The 24,893-nt window shown below is 45.1% G+C and overlaps 1 protein-coding gene across 4 annotated transcripts in view; it reads left to right on the forward strand.

The window, feature by feature from the left end:
• The window catches only part of PITPNM2 (phosphatidylinositol transfer protein membrane associated 2), a 139,927-nt gene that overhangs the window by 88,477 nt on the left and 26,557 nt on the right, over positions 1 to 24,893 (forward strand). For all 4 annotated transcript variants that reach the window (XM_050906730.1, XM_050906731.1, XM_050906733.1 and 1 more), the window contains 10 exons: positions 738 to 859; positions 2,540 to 2,773; positions 10,039 to 10,362; positions 13,390 to 13,485; positions 17,526 to 17,630; positions 18,513 to 18,583; positions 21,877 to 22,121; positions 22,612 to 22,801; positions 23,850 to 23,969; positions 24,347 to 24,558. In XM_050906730.1, the coding sequence (XP_050762687.1) occupies positions 738 to 859; positions 2,540 to 2,773; positions 10,039 to 10,362; positions 13,390 to 13,485; positions 17,526 to 17,630; positions 18,513 to 18,583; positions 21,877 to 22,121; positions 22,612 to 22,801; positions 23,850 to 23,969; positions 24,347 to 24,558 (1,719 nt within the window). The remainder of the gene's footprint in view (positions 1 to 737; positions 860 to 2,539; positions 2,774 to 10,038; positions 10,363 to 13,389; positions 13,486 to 17,525; positions 17,631 to 18,512; positions 18,584 to 21,876; positions 22,122 to 22,611; positions 22,802 to 23,849; positions 23,970 to 24,346; positions 24,559 to 24,893) is intronic.

Genomic DNA, 24,893 nt, shown 5'->3' on the forward strand with positions numbered 1-24,893 from the left:
CAGTCTGTTTTTCTCTCTTCTCTTGAAACGCCCCTGAGTCAATCAGTTGGCCAGGAAACCTGGCGCTGCACAGAACTAGTCCATATTTTATTCTGCCATAGATGCCAGGCAACAGCTCTGCTTTTCTCCTGGTAGAGGTGCATTTCCAGGGTGTGCTTGTATTAGTACGTGTGTCGTAACATAACTTGTTAGCGTAGCGGGCCCAAAAGTTATCTCCTTGCTGACAACTGCTCCTCTAAAAACAGTCTGTCCTGATAATAGTATCCTGGAGGAGACATTGTCAAATTAAGTTGCAGGTTTTTGTCAGTGTTTCTACAAAGTGGGACAACTTGGTGGTCCCCTTGGGCTTTCTACTTGCTTGTTGCCAGCTGGGAAGTTGTTTCTTGATCAGTGTGGGTGCCCAGTCTCCAGTAACTGTGTGGGGTGCATTGGTACCTTCTCACCTGTAATCCATGTAACACCTCATGGGGTGCACACCCCTTTGCTGTGAGCTTGGGGTTTTACTAAACCAGAGCTATTCCAGTGAAGCCACATGTCTGAGGTGAGCTCCTGTCTTAAGAAGTTATGAAAGAAAATCTCTTTAATCTGTACAGTCAGTATTTTAAGCATATCTGAAGTAAAACATGAGCGAAGGCTGACTTGGATTTGAGGCTGATTTTGTACATCTTAGGAAAGCATTTTCTCCGCTTGCCAAGCTGATCGGGATTTACTCTAAGCTGCGTTGTTCTTGCTTTCAGGTATACGTGTCCTTTTGTGGAGAAGTTCTCTATTGATATTGAGACGTACTACAAAACTGATCCAGGAGAGCATGTCAACGTGTTCAACCTTTCTCCTGCAGAAAAAAGACAAACCATTCTAGGTGAATAGCCTTTTTCTTTTACTTTTTCCTTTATTCTGGTTTTTTTGCTTGATATGTCCCATCTACCTGTCCATCCCCCCCTAAACACACACGTGCACCCCTGTCGGTGTCAGGCTGCGGGGTAGGGTTACATCAAGTAGAGTGAGGACACCCGGGTTCTCTTCTAGGCTTGGTGTAAATCACATGGAAATCATCTGGATCCCCCATCTGTAAATGGAAGCTGATGTTTTCCTGTCTTATTTGTGCAGCTCCTGAGGGGAGTAAGACATCTAATGATTTTAGGGATAATAAGTAGAAATAACCATAGAAGAGGAAAATATTGCTGTATAATTGTGTAGCTCCTTTGTGTGTATGAAAATCATTCCTGTCTGCACTTCTGAAACATGAAGGTGTATTTCATTTTTGCTTCCTCTCCTTTTCGTCTTGCCCTCGTGCAGGTTAACACTTCAGCTTCGTAGCTGTCTTTGGACGATCGGGTTAATGAGCCTTATATATGTAAGGCTTTAACAAGAAAAGGCAAAAGGGAACATCTTATAAAAAGGCAGAGAATGGCAAGTGTCATAGTGATTCCTCTGTCTTGCTGTCCATCGTGGTCCGTGCCCATGGCATTTGCCGGAGAGCCGGCTGCGTGGCAGAGTGTGCTGGCAATTATGGCCACGCAGGACTGAAGCAGCCCTTGCTCTGAAGCTGCTGAGACTGGAGAAGTGTTGAGCTCAGGCTGACTTCTGGCAGGCCCACGCTGCGCTGGCCGCAGTGGGAGCTCTGGGGAAGGACATGGAGTGCCTGCTCTGGCTCCCTGAGCACCGTTGACCTGCGGGGCACGGCAGTAACTCCATGCAGTTTTACTTGAGTGTTATGTGATTTACACTTCTTTTGTTTTGAACTTCAGTTTGACTGTCCTCATTCCTGAGCCTATCTGATCGGGCTTTCAGTACTGAACAAATAGGCGTGAGACATGCTGCCTCATTGAGAAGCGTCAGAAGAGCTGTCATTTCTTGGGAAGTGCAATGCTGCCCTTCAATCCAAACTTCAGATGCTTCTGCTGAGGTCTGGGGTGAGGGTTGCAGATCTTTAAAATATGTTCATTCACTCTGCTCCCATTGCAGTTTCCACTGCTCCATTGTTGAAGTGTTAAGTTAAACTATCTGCCTTCCATAGTACATCTGGTCTAACAGTAGCATGTGAGGAGTTACCACTAACCTCACTTGATGGACTCCAAAGATAAGATTTTCAGTGGGTAGTGTCTTTTCTATAACAGTGCTGAGAAAGGGCAGGTGTATTTAACCATCTCGGATGAGACAGAGCTGTAGCACTGTGAGTGATATTAAAAAAGCTGAGAGATGGAATGTGCAAAAGATCTTTTTGGAGCTGGAAAGACAGAGTGTGCAGATCTGCCAGAGTGCTGTGGATCTGCAGTCACTGTGGGCAAAAACAGCCAGTTGGAGCAAAGCCTCTGTTTGCTGGAACTGTGCGTACTAGTTCCTCTGGCAGAGCTGATCGCTGCCCAGCAGCAACGTATAAACAATTTAAATATCAGTTGTTTAAGTGTAAGTAAAAAGAAACTGAATTGCTGTAATGCTTCTGGTACTTGCTAAAACAGCAATAACTCCTGAAAAATGGTATTTTCTTCTTTTGTTCAGGAAAAGGAAATGTCTAACTGTTTCTATTCTCTTTCTGTAGATCCTATTGATATTGTTAAAGATCCTATCCCTCCACATGAATACAAAGCTGAGGAGGATCCAAAGCTATATAAATCAGTGAAGACTAAAAGAGGCCCCCTCTCAGAAGACTGGATTCAAGAGTACAAGAACAACCCTGGGAGATGCCCCATCATGTGTGCATATAAACTGTGTAAAGTCGAGTTCAGATACTGGGGGATGCAGTCGAAAATCGAGCGGTTTATCCATGATGTTGGTGAGCATTTATAGTCTTGCAAAGTTCACTGTCAACTCCTTAATGTTGTTTCTGAATTGAAACACAAAGGTGAGGTGTGTGCAATGTGTCATATCCCAAGACATGTCTGTGAAGAGATTCTCAGATCTGATTACTCTTTTGCAGAGCTGTGGGTCAGTTCAGAAAAAAAAGTGTTATTCTGTCACTTATAATCGTGGTATGTATGAATCCAAACTACATGTAGCCACTGAAAGGGTTTCAAGTCCTGCGTAGGCAAGATCTTGCATTTTTTTTTTTTTTTTAAGGTAAGGATTTGTCTGTTAAACTTTGCCAGATCATTTTCAAAATCTGCCAGTTTTCTTTATTGTGAACAAAATCCTGAAGGGCTGCGCAAAGAAATCAGCTTCACTTCTGAGTCCTAAGTGGTTCCAGAAAACCACTCCCTGGAGCGTCCCTAGTTTCTGCCTGCCTTGTGGCGGGGCTGGTGGGTCTCTCTGTGGCCATACATCTCCGTCCCCCAGGCTGCGGTGTTCAGGGCTCCCCACCTCACTGTGCTATGACCCACCATGGGTCATTGACAGCTCTCAATTGTGAGTAAATGTGCTGCTTTGATTGACGCATGGTTCTTAGGTCAGTGCTTTTAAGGAGGTATTGTTTGTGTCCCAGAAGTAACTAAGAGGAGATGGTGCAGGTGGTAGCAGTGCTGGCAGTAATTTGTTCTTTGCAGAAAATCTGTGACACAACTGATACAGTTTCTGAGACAGGATCTATGGTCAGGTGGAAAACCTAAAGAATATTTTAAAGAAGCATTCCCATCTCAAGAAAAGTGCAGAGCTATGGCTGCCTTGTGGCAAAGAAAAGGCCAAAGAAAGGCTATGTAAAGGATGCTGCCTGCTTTCTGTACACAGTAAATCCTCCTACATGACCTCTACAGCTGTCCTTTCTAGATGCAAAACTTCTTTGAAGTGCCTGATGCTAGCATAAGTAAGTAATTTTATAGCTCTTTTCAGTCATACCGTGCTCCTGAGAGCTAACGTGGAAAACACTGATAGAGCAGCGGAGAATAGTGCGCACTGCTCTCTGAATAGTCACAGGTTGCTTTCTTAAAGCTCCTTTGGTTTGACTTTACCCACAGATGGAAGTTTTTACCTGTTACAGACTGTATTACAAGTGGCTCTCTGCAATGAACTCCCTTGGCGTTTCGGTGACATGGGTTAATTTAGTGTATACTGCAAAACATGGGGGCAGAATAACAGCTCCATTGTGTCTGTTAAATGAAAAAGAAGCATGTGACTCTTCCAGTTGTTCAGAGGTGTTTGGCATAGATTAAACTGTGGTCCCTTAGAAACGTTTCTTTTGTGTTTCATGAAAGATTGCCTGCCGTTTACCTCTTGATTGAGGCTTTGCGGAGAGCCAGCCAGCTCATTGTCTGCCTTTCAAAAGCATTTCCACTCTGTTATAATGATGGCAAATACTGTTTTTCAAAGTGGTTAAGATGCATAAAATCAAAAAAGTCTTTAAGGCAAGACAAAGTTGAGTGAGTGAAAAGTGAAAGCAAAAGCTTTGGGTATCTACAGAAGATGCGTAGCCTTCCCCTGCAATGGGATAGCCATGGGAAAGCCCTTAGTGAGTGGGAAAAGTGCCATAGCATATGTACCAAAGACAGCAAGGTATGAGGATGTTTAAGTTGGAAAGATGTGGGCTACAACATGACGGACCAGGCTTATATGCTGATCCCAGTTTTGGGGTTTCAACTGGTGCCTGAAAGCAGATGGAGACCTTTGTGCATTGTGCAGTTGATGGTGGACTAAGCTCTCAGGTGCCAGAGATGTTCTTGTGGGCCAGCCCCTCTTGGGCGTTTTTCTCCTGGTTCCTCTGATCCTGCAAATTTGTTTCTTGAGGAATTAGCACGCTCTGTGCAGAGTCACCAAGCCAGCAAGAAAATGGAGGCAGAAACCAAGAGCAGGATCCAAACTCTGCCCAAGGAGGGGGAGCAGTACTTAGTGGTGGGAACTAAAATTAGAGAATGGGTTGAAAGAAGTAGTAGTCTGAGTTAAGTGATGGATGGATTGTGATACGTAGAAAGGCTACTGAGCACGGAGGGAGTAACTCTGGAGGATGGTGTTGAAACATTCTCAGTCTTACTGAGTGCAACAGCCATTTTTTCTGATGACTAATTGGACAGTTACTCAGTGCTTTGACAGCCTGAGACACAGACTAAAATTGTGGGCTATTAGTCTACTTGGCTGTAATATTTGTATGCTTTTTTACTCCTTTCCCATAGAATTTAAGTTTAATTGGACTGGCACTGCATAATGTTCTGCTCCCACTCGCTTCCTAATGGTGCACGTGGGCTATGATTCTTTTGTTGTTAAACAAGTGTGTTGACTGTGTATGGGTTATTGATTATATACTATGGCAAAGTGTGTTCCTATCCCAGTAACTGGAGCTTTGTCTAAGCCACTGCGTCTTAGGCTAAATATGCCCAAATTGTTGCACAGTGATGAAGTGGAAGTGGTTATAGAAAGCTCTTTTGCAGAACTTCTGCTTCGCTAAAGCACTCAAATAAGAAAGTTCATCCAGAAGGGCACTGCCCGTTGGGGCCTGCAGGTAGAGTTTTGTCTTTTCAAGGGTAGGCAGGTTGCAGTTAGCATGATGTGGATGTGACCACAGGCTTTTCTTTGTGAGTGGTCTGAGCAAGGGAGGGTAGGGAAGCAAGCAGATATAACTGCAGGTTGCCTTTGATCGGATACATTCCGACAACCAGAAATGTACTGGCAAGGTTATGGGATCTGTTGTGACTGTCAAGGAAATAGTGTTGCACAGGGAAAATCAGGCATCCTTTATCTGCTGCCAGGAAATTGTAAGAGTGCGTTATAAAATGCTTTGGGATGTTGCCACTGGGTACATGGGTATCTCAACAGTTGCTTTATATGGATAGTTGAGGGGGCTTGGGGCAGGATTTGGTTGTGGGTTTTTTGATTTGTTTTGGTTTTTTGCATTGAGTTTTTGTTACATTTACTATTTTTACTTCATGTTGAAAAACAAACCCAGAACTATAGAAAAAAGCTTTTTAAATTCAGCTAAAGAGTCCTCTCTGCCCTGGCTTGTCTCATGGTCATTTACACTTCCTTTTGCAAGATTAAGTTCAACACCACGATCTGCAGGCAAATCATTTACAAGAGTCAGCACCTCATGGATTTAACCAGTCTCTGAGTTGTTGAGGTGGTGAGTTGAAAGGCAAATGATTTAAATGTTTGCACCCTGCTAGGCTCTTCACAGATGATCTTTCTGCACAGTACAGTGGGAAATGTTATAATTAAATCAATGCAACAATGATGGGTACTTCTGAACTCGAGCTGCATGTGTATGTTTGTGCATGTGTGGTTTCCTTGATTTTTTTTCTTAAACCAAAGAGTTGTGCGCTCTAGAGTAATAACAGTCTTGTTAACTACTGATATTACTGAAATCAGCTGGTACCTGCATCCTTATAAAAAACCTGTTCCCGTTATTTCTGATTGACTTCAGTGTGTGACTTGCCTGCCAAGGCTGTGGGGTTATCCTCCGATTCTGGGAGAGAAGGCTCAGATGAGCGTGGTGCACGGGGGTGGAGGGGGAAAATCCACTCTAAAATCCTCCCCAATTCTCCTGTGCCGCTCGGTTCCCTCGTGACACCAGACGCACCTCTTTGTGAGACCATCTCCTACCCTGCAGTTCTTCCATATTGCTGGGTTTGTTTGCTCTGTGGGTGGTAGCAGGGGGGATGGAGGAGCGTTGCATTGCCCGGAGCCTCACCTCCACTGGGCTTGTTGCATTCTGTCCGACCTGGAATAAGGTAACCGGTGGGATGCTGTACCCAACCTGTCCTCCCCGGCCAGCTCCCGCTGCCCGGGGGCGGCATGCCACAGGCTTGCAAGGCAAACTGCCAAACGGGCTGCAGCCGGCCGTGAGGCATGGCTTGAAAGCACAGTGTGTGGGACTGAGTGCGGGCCAGGGACTTCTTGGGCTGAGCAGGAGACGTTTGCACCTCCCCTCCTGCCAGAGAGAAAAAGGAAAGCAAACTGGACCACAGATGCCTTCAGCACTGTCCTGATGGGCATCTCTGATCTGTTAAAAAGAGAGTTTTTCCCAATTACACTCTGTTTTCTGGGTGTGATCTGTCCCCTCCTTTTCAGTTTTCAAATAAAAAGCTTGGTTTTCTCTAACGTTTTGATTAAAAAAATGCTTTAAGACTTGCTTTTTTCCATTGCACAGGGAGGGAAGCAGTGTCTGGACAGGTGAGGTCAGTCATTTGTCGCTGGATCTTGAATCTGTATAGCTGCGTGGGGGCACTCGGTGTGTCCTCTGGGTCTCTGCTGCCTACTGGAAAGCTTCAGCGCCTTCAGTGATACACTCACTGCTGTGCACTGAGGGACTGCTCAAGTTTTCCATCCCTAGCAGTGAACAATTTTTCTGCAAGCAATGACTTTTATTTTTCAATTTCTTTTGTGCCTGGACAGCCTCATTCTTTTCCAGGTTTTCTCCCTGTGTTTAAGAAAGAGAAATGTGGCATCGCTGACACATCCCAGGTGAAGGCCAGAGGCTAGGAAAATAATCTCAGTCTTTTTTACTTCATAACTAATCTGGAGTGATAGAGGCACAACAGCCGTGAAGCCCTGTAATGCCATCCTAGTTTCAAAAGAACAAGGCTTTAAGGAAGGGTGATTTGGGATGTCTAATCAAAGTGATGTGAGCAGCGCGGATGGGGAGGTCTGCGGGTGGGGAGGAAGCGATACAGGCGATTTTTGTGATCTAAGAGATGAAGTGAAAGAAGGCAGAGGGCAACTTCAGGAGACTTTTTTTTTTTTTACCCCCAAGTGGTTTTCATGTTCCCTATGATGTTAGTCCATTAAAACAAAGATATGCAGTCAGTGGCATCTGTGCCTTTACACAGAGAATTTCCGAGGAGTTGGTGCATTGATACATCAAGGCTGGATCCAGGAGCATGAGCGGAGGCTGCTGAGCTCTGGAATGGAGGAGGCCTTGGGGTGAGAGTGAGGGGGCCGTTCCCTTCTGTGTCTGATCACAGTCTGTTTTCAAGGTGTTTCAAGCAAGATAGAAGTGGTCACTGTGGATGTGGAAGTCCAAAGGATGGTTGTGATGTTGAGGACTGAATTACAGCAAGGGAAACATTTTCTTGGCTTTCAGTGTGGATGTGATGGGAGTTTAATCTTCGTCTTTAAGCTCTGCTGATTGTCAATCGTAATGGGAGGTGAAGAGGCTAAAACATTCTCCTGTAGTTCTGCAAAAAGTAATCTGGTGGGGGAAAACACAACTCTGAATCTCGACTAAGGTTGAACAGAATTAAGTTGCCGAGGCCCCTTGTTCTGCCCCCAGAAGGTCACAGTCTGCTGGCTCAAACTTGCCTCTCCTACGTGGAGCTCCCTTCTGAAAGTCAGCCAGAGAAATGCATAAAATATTGATAGATTTAATCTTACTGTGCAAATGAAGTGCAGGTTGAGCTGGTCCATTGCATTAGCTGCTGATCTCAATGGCTATTTCCTCCTGATAGGTTGACTTGTGATGGCTGGTGGCATTAAGAACTAACCAAAATGCAGAGCAGAAAATAAAGTGCCCAGGCCTGGAAGGAAATAGCTATATAAAGATAAGCTTTTTGTGTGTTTTTAAAAAAAAAAAAAAGGCGATTGCTGAAAACAAAAGGGATATATAGGCTGAAGATCACAGAAACCGTGACAGTAGTGAGAGCTAAGATTTTTCTGTACAATAGTGAAGCACATGTTGCTGGAAACACCGTAGAAACCCTGCATGCAGTAGGACCATCCTGCTTTGGCCACGCTCCTGGAAATGGAGGGTGGCTTACAAGGGCCATCTTCACTCTTGGTGATGCTTCGAGAGCTCGATCTGCAGCTCCCAAAACCTAAATGATTTTAACGTAGCCTGTTGATTGCTCTCTATCTTGTAATAACAGTGGTGGTGGTGTGGCCTGTGGTCTTCGTCCAGGCTCTTCATTAGAGTGAGAGGACAGCTACCTTGCCTGCCAGCGTTTCAGCACAGTATGTTTCTGCTCCAGGCTTAGCAGCAGAGGATTGTGGATCCATAATCCCCCTGACAACAAATCCCACTGCTGCTTTTGGCATGTCCTTCAACCCATCTCTGCCTCAGTTTCCCAGTAATTAAAGGGTGCACAATATTCATTGATTTTTTTTAATTCCGCCCCCCCCCAGGACTCCTGAGGATTATTTTGTCAGTATTTATAGAAGCTTTTAAAAGCACCGTTACTGCTGTGTGCTCCCGGCAGTAATAAATAGCAGTTTGGAGCTTTGACCTGTTGTGAGCTTTTAAGCAATAATACTAGTTGAAAATCCTGAGTGACTATACTGTTTTAAAAGTCTTGGTGGCATGATGATGTTAGCCAATAAGTTTAAGTCTTGCAGGAAAGTTGCTGTTGCCTGGTCAGGAGCATTCTGTGATGATACTGAGACAGTTCTTCCTTTCAAATATGTGATACGTTGAAATATTTTCAATTGGCTTTACCCACTTCACTTTGCTCATGCAGCAGAAGACAGATGGTATCTGCAAAACAAAGCACCTTTATTCCCTCCCTTACTTTGCTTCCCATCCCATTATCTCAGAAGCTTGTATTTGTGATGCTTTTTCGCTGATATATAGAAACCAGGTTTCCAAGGAAAGGAGAGGTTTTAGTCTTAGCACCGCTGATGTGGGATGTGCTTCCATCATGTAACAATTGTGGTGGGCTATGTGGTGTTCATCAAGGAACCACTTGAAACTCTCCTGGATAAAAAAAATCAGTGGTTTTTGTTGTTGATGTTGGCTTTTTTCTCTTTTTTTTTTTTTTTTTTTTTTTTTTTCCTTCTGGGAATGTAATTCACTTTGAAGGCCAGATCCAAATGTTACAACTTCCCAGAACTTCGTGGGAGTTGCAGTTGTGGTCCGTGCGTGGCTCTTCCTTGGTGGAGCAGGCAGTCACAGAACAAAGTCCTCCATTCAGAATTAGGAAATCCCTTCCCAAGTTAAAAGCAGTCGCGGAAGACTGGCTAATTTTTCAGTGCATGGTTGGCTAGCAAGAATTGAGGAGATAAAGTATATGAAGTGACCAGTTTGCCATCCTGACGCTTGCTATATGAAGGTCCTTTACTGCAGCTTGTAGCACTGTGGTTTTGATGCCACTGTAATATCCTTGCCACGGTGTCTTGAGGTTTTGGGGAAGGGAACACGTTGATTCCTGCAGTCTTGTAGCATTGGTGACGGGCATTTTGGCTTTGCAGGCTTGCGGAAGGTCATGGTCCGTGCCCATCGGCAGGCTTGGTGCTGGCAGGATGAATGGTATGGGCTCACCATTGAGGATATCCGGCAGCTGGAGAAGGAGGCACAGTTGATGCTGGCTCAGAAGATGGCCCAGTTCTGCAGTGAAAATGATACTGAGCAGCACGGTGTCAAAGACACTCCTGGTGAGAAGGATGTTGAAGCCAACACAGTTTCACCTGTTGACACAGAGGATGCCGCTGGTAACAATGAAACAGCCTCTGGGAGATCGCTCACCAAGCAGTGGTCCACCTCTTCCAAGTCCTCACGATCTTCAAAGAGAGGAGGTAAGACGCCTGATGACTTGCTCTTCTGAACTGCATGGAGGTTGGGCTTTTGGGAGGTAGGACCATGTCGTCTCGTGGCTGGCACCTTTGGGACAATGCATATTTCTCCTGTGAGTCCTTCTGACTCAGAGGCCTTCTCTGCTGGTGTTGCAGGCTCAGTCTTCTCAGGTGACTTGTTACGAGTTTGGGAATGTTTCTAGTCATCCCATAACTGTGACTCAGTGGCACATGGCACAATTCTTGCCAACCTCAAGAGCAGAGAAACTATGAAAAAACAGTAGAAGATGCAGACAGCAGCTGGCTAGCACCATTGGGTCTCAGAAGAAGACAAACAGCGGCCCAGAGAGAGTTAGTCCTTGTTACCCAAGAGCCACTGGTGGCTTTTATGAGGCCTGGTCCTTCAGTGGTGTTCCCTTTCTGGATGTCTCCTTGTGGGCTGTGTCACAGAACTGCCCCGGCTGTGGGTTGCTATTAACTGTGGGTTGCTATTAACTGCCTCTCGTTTTCCAGGAGGCAGCTACAGCGGGCACCCTGTGCTCCTTGGCCGGGCTTATACACTACTACGTGCCGTTCATTTCAAAAGCGGGTGTTTGGCTCCATGGGTGCCGCAGTGTGGCTCACACAGCGAAGGACCCCCATTAGCTACTGGGGAGATTAAGGCAGGTGCCCCCAAAAAAGTGGGTGAGGTCTGCTGCCTTCCACTGGTGATGATGTGCGGTACCTGTTCGGAGACCAAACCTCACAGCCTGGGATTAGGTGGGAGCATAGATCGCGTTTATATTCCCTTTTAAATACCATTCAGGAAGCTTTCAGGATTTTGCTGTTAAAGCCTTCCCTATGGATACCCTGTAAGGACTCAGCTTTGAGTCCTGAATTTTGTCATTCACTTCTCCCTAGGCAGTCACCTTTTTTTTTTGCTGTACTAACCTCTTCCCTTCCTCGGACCGTTCTGTACAAAGCAGTGAATCCCCAGCGCGTTACAGATAGAAGGCTTGAACCCTCAGCAATTCCCTGGCCTTTTAGCCAAGCGCAGCTGATAGCAGGGTAATACCTCTCGCAGCAAGAGGGCAAAAAAAATCTTGATTTTTCTGAAAACCCCAAGGGGCAGCGTTTCTTCCAGTGACGGTGGAAGGGGACACCTAGGTGAGTGAAGCTTCTCCATCTCTCATATGCACTAAATATTGTGAGTTGAGTCTCCATTTCTATTTACCGCTCCGTCACTGATTTCATCACGGGGTGAATGAGAGATGAGCAGTAGTTTTACCTTGTGATGACTCACTGGCGTGAGCCCCAGGGAAGAACCTACCAGATGCTTCATAAATCATTGTATAAAGATAAAAATGCTGGCTACTTTGCTTGCACCAGGATTTTATATTGATGTGCCCGTCTCTCATTTATGCTCTTTGTTATGAACCCCCTCTTCCACTGCTGACATGTTCATTGGAAGCTGTCGTTTTCAGACCTGTTAGGATTTCACTTGAAGGTTTTCACTGGTAGCAAAGCATGAATTTCTTTTAAACTGCAGAATGTCTCAGCTTTTACAAGAAAAAGTAATGAAAGAAATGAATTGTGATGTGCTGGGAAGTACGTCATGCAGATATTTTAATCCTTCTTCTTGCTGGCTGCATATTAACATATGGAAGCAAGGAGGGCTGTCTCGACTTACCGCTACCTCCAGCTGAAAAAAGCAACGCCTTTTCCCCAAAAGATCTCTGTCCTTTCTATACCATCCAAGCGAGACCTCTGGTGATAGCTGGACCCTTGTCGCCATCCCATATGTTGTTATATGCTCTATTTTTAGCAACTATTATGCGAGTGCCTTGACGTCACTCCGGCGTGAATTAGCTCTGCTCTGCCAACCTCCTTGCTCGCTGCTCCCTGAGGGGTGGGCGGTGGGGTACTTGGGGGCTGCTGAGCCAATGCTGAGCTGCAATTAGATGGCTCTGCACAGGGTCTCCATCCTCTTTCCATGTGACAACCGGGTAGCAAAATTAGAAGAATTTTACTTACATATTTAACACTGCTACAACAATAGCATGAAACGGCTCGTGCAGCTGTCACAGTAACCAGAGCCTTTCAGCATCTTTGTATATGCTAAATGAGAATTTGTCAGTCTCCTCAGGTTTTTGCTGTGTTAGGTTAGGTGGCTGCTGCAAGCGCTTTGTGTGCGCTGTGTGACATGCAAGAGCCGTCTGAAAGAGGGGAGAAACCCTCTCTCGTCGTTCTCTGGACAGTGCTCCCTTCAGCAAACGGCTGTTCTGTAACAAGTTCAGCCAAGAAGAGTTCAGGCTGGATCATTGCTAAATTATATCTAAAAAAAAAAAAAGGAAAAAAAGCCATAATATGTTTATATTTAGCGCAGGGAACTCTGGAGGGGAAAATGAAAGGGAGCAGGTAGGTGTGAGAACAGGAGGGCAAACAGGAACCAAACGGACCGTTGGGTTTTCTCCTCGCTCCGTCAGGACAGCCGCTCTGACAGCTCCCTGTGAAGCAGTTGGATAGCATGTTGTTTAAATCATTCAAGTTTAAAGTTTAAATAGATCTCTAATCCAATTTGTGTGGAAGCAATTTCCTTCCAGAAAACAGATTATTTCTATCCAGGCTGCTCTGCTTAGCTACCCACCCGAAAGTTAGCGAAGCAGAAGCATGGTTTGTGTGCTGATTAGAGGCACGAAGAAAGCTTCCAATCAGCCTGCTTCCTTCCTAATTGCAAACTTCAAAACCCAGCTGATTTTGCACGTCCTACTAACAATTATAAATAGCTGCCATTCAAAATAGCATAAGAGTGATACAAACAGCTTGCTTTAATGTAGCATCTTGCTGGCAGGTTCTAACAACAGTAAACAAACAGGATCTGTAAAGCGGTACACTGACATCACACCAGCATCATCGGGGTTTTGTGTTTTTAATATTGCAGCAGTGAATTTTCATAGAGAACACACGACTCTTCCTCTAGCAAAGATCATGTTGGGAACTCTCCGTCTTGTCGATGTAGCGTATCGCATAAGGCTTTTTTGTTTTTTCCAGCAAGTCCCTCACGCCATAGTATCTCCGAGTGGAGGATGCAGAGCATTGCCAGAGATTCAGATGACAGCTCAGATGATGAATTCTTTGATGCACATGGTATGTGGAACCTAAATCACCATCGTTTGTTTCCTGAAATGGTGGGGTAAGAGAACGGAAGGCATGAGGGTGGGGGGTGAGCGGGGAAGGAAGCAAGACTTTTTTGCTTTGTTTGAAGTCTTTTCCTTTCTAACCAAGATACGTGCAGCATCAGTGCAGCTTCTTCAGGCATCCCCAGCATCACCCAGCAGACTCTTACATTTAATGCAGCAACATTTCAGATTCAGTGTGATCGAATTGAAGGGATCCTGAACAGTCTTAACCTTTGGAGCTGTATTTTATTTGGTGCAAATGAGTGTGGGTAAAATTCAGCAATACTAACTGGACTGTGGGTGTGTCCTAATGATTCTGATTCAGTATGACTGATTATTTTTCTAATTTATTTTTTAATCAGTAGGAGGTAGGATTAATTGCCCTGTCGGGGCCTGATGAGACCCAAGTTTGCCTTTATTAACTCCTTACTCTCCCGTTCCAGGAAATAGTGAATGCAACAAGGTACTTCAGGTGCCAAAATTAATCAGTGTTGATTCCAGAATTCTCAAAGTAATTTTGACTATCTGTATTAGGAGAAAGCTGTGTTATTTTTTTCTCTGTGCATGTGTGTGTGAAGAAGCTTTGTTCCACTGCACTCATTTTATATATTGTAGTTAATGCGTATTTAAGCCTGAAGGGCTCCGTCTCTACTGACAACAGATGGACTCTTCTCTCGGCTTGTAATGCTAATCTAAGTTAGATGCTCAACGTGTGCTGATGAAGTTGGTGACCTTTCTGTGAGATGCAGTTGTTAAAAGATGACGCCCCAGTTTTGTAAAGCAGAATTTCACTGATGTTCAGCTAGATTTCACTGATGTTCAGCTAAAGTTCAGTCTCAAAAAACTGATAGTGTCGTGTTCCAGAAGAGTTCTCGCATCAAGTATTTAGGCATGCCTCCAAATTCTGGGGTAGAAAGTGGCATGCTATTGTCGAGTAGTGATTTGCACAATAGCAGCTTAAATGGCCAGGGTGCATGCTAGTCAGGGGACGAATGTGTCTCTTGCCTGGAAGGAGAAGGGCCAACTTGGTTTAAGTGTGTCTATTAACTTATGTAGCATCTACAAAAACTATGTAAGGGATTTATTGTAGCAATATACATACAAGAAAAGAGGAGTGAGTCACTGAAAGGGCATCATTGCTATCCACCCTCTTTTTTGCCTTTTTAATTACTCAGTAATAAAATTGAGATAGAGACGGCTCTGCCTGGGATCCAGGCCCCCAGGGAATCCCTGATGTGCTCCTAACAGGCCTGGGAAGGAGAACTAACAAAAATGAACCTTGTTGCCAAAGTTGGTGTCAGCACCTCTGTTGCAATACTTCTAGGAGCTTGCTAACAGAAAAAGCAGCTCCTCTTCTGCTAGCACACGGCGTGTCTCCGTTTACGTACAGATTGTCCTCTGCAGTCCGCACAGTTGGGTTTGAAAAGTCTGCCTAGTCTGATGGGATTTTGGCTTACAAGTTGAAGCCTTGATGTGTGTGCTGTTCAACGGAGCCCTCTCTTAGGGAGGGGCCTCTGGTTGCCCCTTGGCCCGTGGATGACGTGTCCCAGCTCCGGATCTGTGAGCAGGGATGAAGCACCGCTTGCAGCTCATCCTGCCAGGGAGCCTTGCGGGGTCGGTACCATGGGAACTGGCACAGATCAGGATGTGAGTCAACACCGAGCAGAGTTCCTCAGAAGTGCTTCCCATACACACACACACATTTCCTCACGGTGCAGTGGGTGTAACCTGAGCCTGAGAAGATTTCTTGTCGCCGGCTTCCCACTCATCCTCATTCACTGGCATACTCTGGTAAAGATAGTGACAAATACAGTAATATCTAATATCTATCCTGTAATAAATGCTAATAACAGGAGTAATATCCCATTCAGTGATCACTTGAGCAGCAATAAGGGCTGTAATTAAACCTCTCAAGGAAATAAGTTTAATATTTAGATTAAGTTGCTGGAAGGGCTTTGAGTGCAATCTTCCTCTTAATTCTCTGCCAGCATGTGTGTTGTATGCTTGTGCTTTCCACTTGCTCTGAACAGGTAGCTTCGCACTCCCTTGTGCAGGGAAGTGGGGATTTACTCGAATTTTTTCCATAGCTGAAAAAGGAAATGGCATGCTGATGCAAAGTTTCCAGGTTGCTCTCTTTTTATCGTCAAAGTGTAAATAGAAACTCCTAAAAATAATTGGTCATGGCTTGGCTCTGCACTTAGTCCCCTTCATATTACTTTTTTTTTAAGCTATTGCTCAGATTTGCTGAAAAGATGAATATATTTCATAATCTTTTTGTTCCCCACCTTAGGATTCTTCCAACTAATTATTTTCTTAGTAACTGTACAGCAACAAGAAAGGGGGAATCCTATTCTGGGACTCTGAAGATTACAGCTTTTAGATCTTCAAGAAATCTGTAATTACTGCTGTTGTTATTATGTTTATAACTCTTTATTAAATTTACAAGCCCAAAATTTTCAGGAAAGAAATATTAAGCGCAGAACAATAAATAAATTAGAAAGCACTTAACCTCTGTAACAGTAAAAGATACATCCTCAATGTAAAAAAAAGAAGAGAGGAGGGGAAGAAAAGGAACCAGCAACCCATACCAAAGGCATCTTTGTAAGACTTGCATTGCCATTGTTTGGCTTCCCATGGGTTCAAGAGGAAGCTCCGGGGCTCTGTTTCCTTCCCAGGAACCTGCTGGGATTCGGCTCGAAGCGTGGCGGTTGCACGGTGCCCTGCCCAGCTCGCGTTGGGCCCATGCTCTCGCCCGCTAAAGGAGCCGTCAGGCTGCTGCTGTCTCAGAGGACCTCTGGTTTGACAGAAACATTTTTGTGAGCCCTTTCTCAGCTCCAGACGGGCTGCCCTGTGTTCAGGCTTGGGCTGAAAGCGAGCTCAGCCTCTCGTGGGGGAAGTCCACACGTGTTGGATAACCTAGCCCAGGCCAGCAGGCATGGGGGGCGAGTGTGGGGGGTGTCCGGTGGGGGCACTGGGATGAATTCTTCCAGTGGCTGCTAATGGCCTGTTTAGGGATGCCTCCACAGGGCTCAGCTGCTTGTTTCCGTGTGGATGTACCAGCAGAGGCCCGTGGATGGGCAAGGCTGGGCTCCTGCCTGTGTCAGGCTTTCACGGCGGTGAATTAGGGCTCTGCAGCCCAGCACCATGTGGTGTGGGCACAAAGCACGAGCCTACCTTCCAGTGTTGCCTGCCGGACGGCCCTCCTTTCTCCCCTAGCCTGGCATAACTCCTCTGATGTCTGCTACAGAGCAAGGCTATTAATCTTTCTTATGTTTGAATACTACTGTGGGGTATTTTATAGGGTCTCTCCTTTATATGTCTCTTCCTTTTAATTATACTTCTAGGAACATAATATTTTTGGGACCCTTATTCTTTATCAACTGTAGTTGAACTGAGCCAGGGGATTCAGAGTATCCTGAGGTAGGAGGGAAATGGCAGACACATGCACTCAGTGTGATCAAATAAGTCTCATCTCCTAAGGAAATCAGGCTAAAGATAGCCTAGGGAGTTCATGTTTCCTTTATTACTCATGCCTTTTTAGGTATTCGGTCCTATTAACAATAGTGATCCTTGTCACTGCTTCCCCCAAAGACATCCTGCAGCTTTCAGACAGGTCTGGGAGGATCCCAGCGGCAAACATTGCTTTGTCCTCTCCTGTACTGGAGCATTCTGGCTGCTTTAGCATCATCAGAAAGTATGGCAAGAAGAAGGTCAAACTTGGTACCTGAAATGGTAGCATTAAAAATCCATGTTATTTTTTCCACGCTTTAGGAGTTTTGTTTGTTAAAAACATGCAACTAAAACATTTTGTTTACTTTTCAAAAAGTGCTTTGGTTTCTATATAACAAAAGCGGGTAAAGTATCATGTTCTAGTATGACTTAAGCCATCCCAATGTTTATAAGATTACCTACAGTTATGAGGCCTTACTTTTATTTAAAATTCTGTTCTGTGCTCTTGTCTGTATACATATTTGTGTGTGTGACTCTCAAAAAATCTGTTTTTTAAAGAGGACTTGTCTGACAATGAGGAAATGTTCCCGAAAGAAATAACCAAATGGAGCTCCAATGATCTGATGGATAAAATTGAAACCCCCGAATGCGATGATGTCCAGGGTAATTTTTTTTTAAGTAAAAACTGCATGTGATATTTTACAGTATTTCCAGGCAATTGTTACAGCCACATTCTGAAAAAGGTAAAACTTGTTATCCTCATCTCACAAAAGGAGAAGTTGAGACAGAGCATAAAAATGACTGCCCAGTGCAGCCAAAAAAGAATTGCCCAGTGGGAGCTGGGATAGCTCTTGATTCTCTTTTATTTTCCGTGTTGGTTAGGCTCCTTTTGTGCGACAGCCAGGATTCTCTCGTATAATGATGAAATTTTCCAGCTCTGTCTTGAATGACTTGAATTTCTCCTGATTCTTCTTTCCTCTTGCTCCATCCTTTGTTCTTGTCTGTACCTGCCTTGGTTTTATTTTCTGCTCATCGTTATGAAATTTTGAAAGGCAGCTAGCTCCTCAGCCAGATCGATTCATGTAGCAGCACGGTGGAAGATGACACTTAGGCTTTCTGGTACAAAGTTGGTCTGTGTAGGCACAGATGTATGAACGCATCCGATCTCTGCTCCCCCAGCATAGTTCAAGCAATTCCTTTCATTTTCCCACAAACCAATCATTTCTGACAACTGTGCGGGGATTTCCCATTGTTGCCATCCTTAATAAAGCAATGATACTGGATCGCTGTAATGACAGAAGAGCTCACTAATGTCCTCAGCGCTTACTGAGTTTATGAGAAATTGCTGGAAAATAAGTGACCCAGCATTGCCCAGGCTTCTCGGGTGGAAGGAGGCGGGAGGGAGGGGGAAGGCAATTTGATGAAATAATTAAGGAGATGTGAGGCAGAAGAGGCTGAGAGGCATTGGCACAGTGTCTTTATGGAAGAATGTCTTTGCCAAATAGCATCTTGCAGCGCTGACGTTTTAAACCTCTGTGCTTCCAGGTGACTTGTATCACGAGCCATCAGCAGAGTACCACGTTGGCTCCAGCGTGGAGAGGCTCAGCATCATTGAAGTAAGTGCTTCGGTTTCTTGTAATGAGATCCTTAGTTGATGGAATATGTCCGTGCGGGGTAAATGGGGTAAACGGCTCCCTTTGCTGTGAGCGGTGTCTTGTCTTTGTGTGTCATTCTGAGCCACACCAGCATGCTGTGTACTTCATGGCTAGGTTTAAGGGATTATTTCACCCGTCTTTTGAACATCATATAGAAAATGCTCTGTAGTTTGTAGGCAGCATCAAGTATCCAGCTGGAAAAAAATACTAATCCTCTGGGGATAACTGCAGCCTGAGGCACTGCTGGGTAGAGCTATCCTGCTAATGCCGAATGAGCTAGCGTGGACGTGGGAGCGGGAGAGCCGTGTTACTGCAGCACCAAGGTGCAGGCTGCGGTGGTCCAAGTGACATAGCTTGGCTGTAGCCCACTCTTTGGAGCTGCTCAGGGTCTTGTTTGGAAACCAGTTATAGCATAGCCTGTATCAGCGCTCTGGATAAAATAATAAATAATAACACACCCACCCACCCTGGTTTTCTAGACTTACATATGCAGGCTCTTGCAACTCAGTGTCCTAGTGAGACAGTGCATCTTGGAGTGGCTGTACTCATCCTACCCTTAAAGCATCTGCCTGTCTGTGCTGCAGAGATGGTGTAGCTGCTTGCAGAGCGCCTAAGTTATGTCGTGGTCTATCAAAGACTATGAGTGTGGTTTTGGTATTACTCTGTGTGCCAGGCTGTAAGGTCATGGTGGTTTGACTTTTTTGTAATAGACTGAGAGCTCAAGGGCCATGGGGAGGGTGGGTGGCTGGGGATGGGAACGGCTCTAGCCACCTCCAGATAAGCAAGTCACAGCCCTAAGATTTCTCTTAGAGCTCAAGATGGTGTGGAGAACTTGCTGTCTTCTTCAGAGGGCTGTACAAACTCAACCCCCTCCCATTTCTGCCTTCATTTTAGAAGAAGAACAGACCTCAATGTGAGGTGAAAAAGACAGTTGTTTGTAGTTGTTCAGTCTACTAAAATAGTATGAAATTCCTGGCCACCTTTGCAGTGATTTTCAGGTTAAGATTCTCCGTCACCAAAAGATAGTTCAGGAATCAGGTTCTGAATAGCCACCTCCACCCCTAAACTAATCGCCAGTTGCCTGCATGTTCCCCGCTTCCTTCAAGAGCAGAGGTTAGTGAACTGAAAGGGAAAGGTGCCTCCAAATGACTGCTGATAAACTTCTGGATGACCTGAACTTGGTGACTCATGTTGTTCTCCAAATGAGCGCTTGAAACATTTGTCTGAAAGCGAAAATGGTGCTGAGATGCTGGGCGCGCTCCTCCCATGCCTCCAGCCAGGCAAAAGTTCACTTTGCAGGCGCTGTAAACTGGAATCAGAGAAGGTTTAAAGAGCAGGCATTAATACAGTGTAATGGTACTAAATAATTAAAGGCCATTCTTATGCAGGAGGTCTGGAAAATCTTTATTACAGACTTGGATGTGAATTTTAATACTTCTGGTGGGCTGTGTATTAAGACATGCTTTAACATTATCTGGTAAAAATGTAAGCTAGTTGTTAGGTTGCTAATGTGTGCCTGGGCATGCTTTCCTCCCACCAGCAGGTTTGTCAGGGCCTCAGTCACTGCTCAAAGGACAACAGGTGACTAAAGATGCTAAAATTAGAAGAATTTGCCAAATGGAAAGTACTGCTGCCCTCCACCCCTTCCACACGCCCTCCCGATGGCTATTTCTCTGCCTCAACAGGGAATTGCCCAGGATGTTCTCAAATGTTGTCTCTGCTAGCACAAGGGATAAGGCACAGCAGGAAAGATCAGTACCTGCTTTCACATATCTCAAAAGCATTGGAATGGGGGATTTGAGTCCGTATGGGGGCCATAAACACTGAAAGCCCTGGTAGCGAGTAGATATTAAAAATAGTTACTGCTCTGTTGTGTTATAATATGCGACCAGTACAAATGGATGCTCTTGGACCTGCTCCTGGGGCATCAGGATTGGGCTTACAGCTGGTCTGGCAGGGCACTTAATGATAACCCACTCTGGAGTTCAGATACGATTCCCTCCTTCCCCCAAACTACAGCCTGTCTGTTTAGGCAAGGAATTGATTCAACATAATAAGCAAACAACCTGGACAGCCAAAATAAAAACCTTTACTGTGTTCATGCAGCAGTCTCCCAGCCAGATGTTGGCCAGTCCTTGGGTCACGGGGTCTTGAAGTTTTTTCTTTTCAGTTCCTCTTTTGCAAGAGTATAAGCAAATCTGAAGTCTTATTTATAACTTCTGTCATAGGCAATCAGATGCAATGACTGATCTCTTCCTGCAACTTCTTTCCCCGGTAACTTGCCACTTGCTGACCTGTTTGATCTTGTTTATTAATTTTGCTGAACGTGTTTTACTGTCAACTGCTGCAGCTGAGCTCAGCACCTCAACAGAAAGCAACACCCATCTTTTATTTCTTTATTTTTCCACCCTAACGCACACAAGTAATGTCTTTACTGCTGCCATGTTTTACCTGGTTACAATTTTATGCAATTTGTTTTTTTTTACTTGAAGCATTCCTTCTGCTTAGGACAGTCAGTTACGCTGAGGCTCTGTGTGTGCGCATTTGTGCGTGCACATATGTAGGATAAGAGACCTGGAAGGAGTAGCCAGGTTCTCAGCTGTTGTATCCAGATGTATGTAATGCCCATTTCCATAAATAAAGCACATTCCTTCTTGAAGACAGGTTAGTTTCTTACCCACAAACCTGCAGATGTTATTCTAAAACCTCATATCTCCTGTGCTTAGAAACCTGATTTCCAGTCTACACTTATTCAGGATCAGTTTAGACTCTTGTGCTTGCGCCTGCACTGTCCTTTGACTTAAGTGCCTCTCTTCCCTCCCTAGCTTTTACTCATCTCCGCTGTGTTTGAGAGCAGGCATTTCATTCTCGGGTAGCTTTGTGGAGCAAATCAAGCTGAACTCTTTCAGTCTCTGTTCAGAAAGTCTCCGTGCCTCTTGTCCTTCTGTGGTCCTTCTCACACTGCAATTATCTTTGTGTGCAGATGGCCCAAACTGAACTCAGCCTTCTAGACGGGGGCTTGCCAAGGCCTTGTATTACGGCTAATACTGTTTCTGCTGGAAATACCTTGCTTCACAGATTGTTGTTTGCCTCATCCCTGACTGGACTTGATGTGGATAGTGCATTTATTGTACACGCCATGTGTGAGCTTGGGGAAGAAAAGGTGGTAAAATTTGCATAAAATGCACTTGGACCAAATAAAACCTCTTTGCAAAATAAGCCTTTCTACTGTGCTCTCTTTCGTTCCCACCTAGGATGAATCAGTGCAGCCATTAATGCAGCCGAGTAAAATCCATGTCCTCCTCTTGGTACTCCATGGAGGGAACATCCTGGACTCAGGAAGTGGTGACCAGAGCTCTAAGCAAGGGGATGTCAACACCATCACGACGGTGTTTGACACAGTGATGAGGGTACATTACCCAGCTGCTCTTGGACACATTGCCATCAGGCTAGTCCCTTGCCCAGCCATCTGCTCTGAAGCTTTTTCGCTGGTGTCCAGGTAAGTTGATGCTACTTTGTCACGGAGAGACACGTATAAAATTTAACTCTTGGTTTGGGGTTTTTTTTTATTTGCTTCCCTGAAATGTTCTGCATGTAGTATTGAAAGCTCTGACCACGCTTTGAGAATGCACTTATTAATATACTAGCGAGGCATTCAATCTCGATTTCATACTTAGCTGCAATGAATACAGTAATCATGCAGCAAGAGTTCTGAGATTGATTTATTCTAATTAATCCAATAAATACTAAGGCTTTAATTCCTTGTCTGAGGGTTGTTCTGTCAATATAAGTATGTTGTCCTTGAAGATTTACGTTTGATGGGAGGGAAAGATTTATTAAGCTCTCACCCATTCACGGTGGAATAAATGGCCTTTCTATCTTGAGTCTTTTTTTTTAATGAACCGCAATACTGACTGTACTGTCTGCAAATGGTTTTCCCCACTCTGTGTGTTAGGCTGAATATTTCCAATGTCTCTTGCCCTATCCAGCCTCAGCCCATACAGTTATGACGAAGGCTGCCTGTCCAACAGCCAGGATCACATTCCCCTTGCTGCACTCCCTCTGCTAGCAACATCCTCCCCGCAGTACCAAGAAGCAGTAGCCACAGTCATCGTCAGAGCTAACCAGGCCTACAGCGAGTTCATCAGATCCCAAGAGGGCATGTCATTCAACGGCCAGGTGAGCCAGCGGCTGTTTATAGCCACAATGAAAGGAAGAGCAAGTGAAGCAATTTCCTTCTGAAGCTCTCTTTTCCATTAATCTCTCAGGAGGGATGGAAACATGACAGTGTTGAGCTGCAATAAGAAAGCGTTGTGCTTCCATTTCTTTCTTTCTTTCTGAGAGAGATTATTGCTTATGCTCTGTCTTGAACCTTTGGGATTCAAAGCAAACTCTGAGCTTGTGTTCAGAAATGAAGCTACAAAGCTGTGAAGTTAATCAGTTTTCAGCATGACACACCTTTCCAAATCAGGAATGCTACCTTTGTTACTAAATATGATCTCTGCTCCTATTGCAAACCAAGGCTGTTTAAGCATTCCCGTCTTTAAAGGACATTCAGCAGCTCGCGCTGGAGTTGTCGCAGAAGTGGGGTTCTTTTTTGAGACTGCTGCACCCCTTAAAAGACCGTGACTGAGCCTCACACCTCTGTGAGCGAAGTGACTCTCTAGCCCTGTGAGGCTTGAGCTATTGGAGTAGCTGTCACATTGCACTGCTGTAGTGTGATTTATCCACCCTGAGCTTGTTCCCAGCCAGCGCTGTGCCCCGGGACCCAGATAGCCCTCGCCAACCCAGGGGTCTCAGTGCTTTATTGTGCCTGTCTGCTCAATACCCTTGGAATCAGGACAGCGTTATCTCCTCAGGGTACAAACGGGGGGCAGAAGCACAGGGAAGCCTGCCTGAAGTAGCACGGACAGCTGGCGAGGAGGGAATCAAGCTTGGTTTTCTGAGGCTGGAGTTAGCACCATAGTCAGTGCTCTGTGTTGCTTTCACCACTCCAGTCAGCTGGTGGGGACAGCCAGAACACATTAGCTGTGTTAGATAACGGGAGTCTGCAGGGTATGAGTGGATGTTCATTGACTGAATAGTTTTATTGTTGAAAGAACTGGGCATCCTGTTACTGCAGGTTTCCTAGGTATAATCCAGCACTCCTTTTAACTATCATTTCTGAACTGAAGTCAAGGGGCTTTCTCTTTTTTCCTCCTCCCCCTGCTTCTGTTGCCTTTTTCAGGTCTGCTTGGTAGGGGACTGTGTTGGAGGAATTCTGGGATTTGATGCCTTATGCTACAGCAATCAGACTGTGTCCGAGAGCCAGAACAGCAGTCGACGAGGAAGCGTTGTGAGTGTCCAGGTAATGCTGGCTCCCAGTGTCTACTGGGAATAGGTCTGCCGGCCACAGTGCCTCCATGCCCCTGTTTTTAGTAAGGGTCTTTTCATGAAACAACAAAGACTGTCTTCCTTATCAGTGGCAAATGTGTCTTAAGGTGCATGTGTGTCTCAGTTTGGGTGCATTTGCTCTGAACAGGGATGCTTCACCCTCTGGTGTGAAGCATCACCCACACCTACTTCACCCACACCCTTAGGAAGTGGTTTGGTCTGAGGCACTGTATTGCCCTCAACTGGGTCTTGGGGTAGATGGGGAAAGGAGGATAGAAGGAGAAGGATATAATGTGGGTGTATTCCTGATTCAGCTGTCAGAGTGGTAAATCCATATATTTCAAATCCCAGGATACTGACCTCCTGTCTCCTGGAATAACGGTGAACAACAGCTATTGTTCCACTGGCTCTAATCTGGAAGCCAGCAGACACCTCAGCAGGAGCAACATTGATATTCCCCGTAGCAACGGAGAAGATCCAAAGAAGCAGCTGCCACGAAAAAGGAGTGATTCATCAACCTATGAGCTGGACACGATAAAGCAGCATCAAGCCTTTCTTTCAAGGTAAGATTTTGAAGGTACAGAACCAGCAGTATTCTGGAGCTGAGATTGGTGCGTCTGTGAAACCCAACTGTTGCTTTGTCATCCTGTGATAAGCAAGGTGGAGGAAAGATTAGAGGGGTATAGATTTCAGTGTGTTGTATATGCAAAAAAAATGAACAGCTCTCTTGCTGAGTGGCAGTGAGAGAATCCAGCTGCTCTACTGCATCTGTATTATAATAGCAAGAAGCCCTTCATCCTGTTGCTTGACAGCCAAGGCAGTCAGGGCACTGCTTTTTTGCTGTGCTGCAAGTGCGGGATGGAGGTAGCAAATGTAGAAATCACGCAAGGGAAGATGG

This window comes from Gymnogyps californianus, chromosome 16, assembly GCF_018139145.2.
Source record: "Gymnogyps californianus isolate 813 chromosome 16, ASM1813914v2, whole genome shotgun sequence".
Lineage (NCBI taxonomy): Eukaryota > Metazoa > Chordata > Aves > Accipitriformes > Cathartidae > Gymnogyps > Gymnogyps californianus.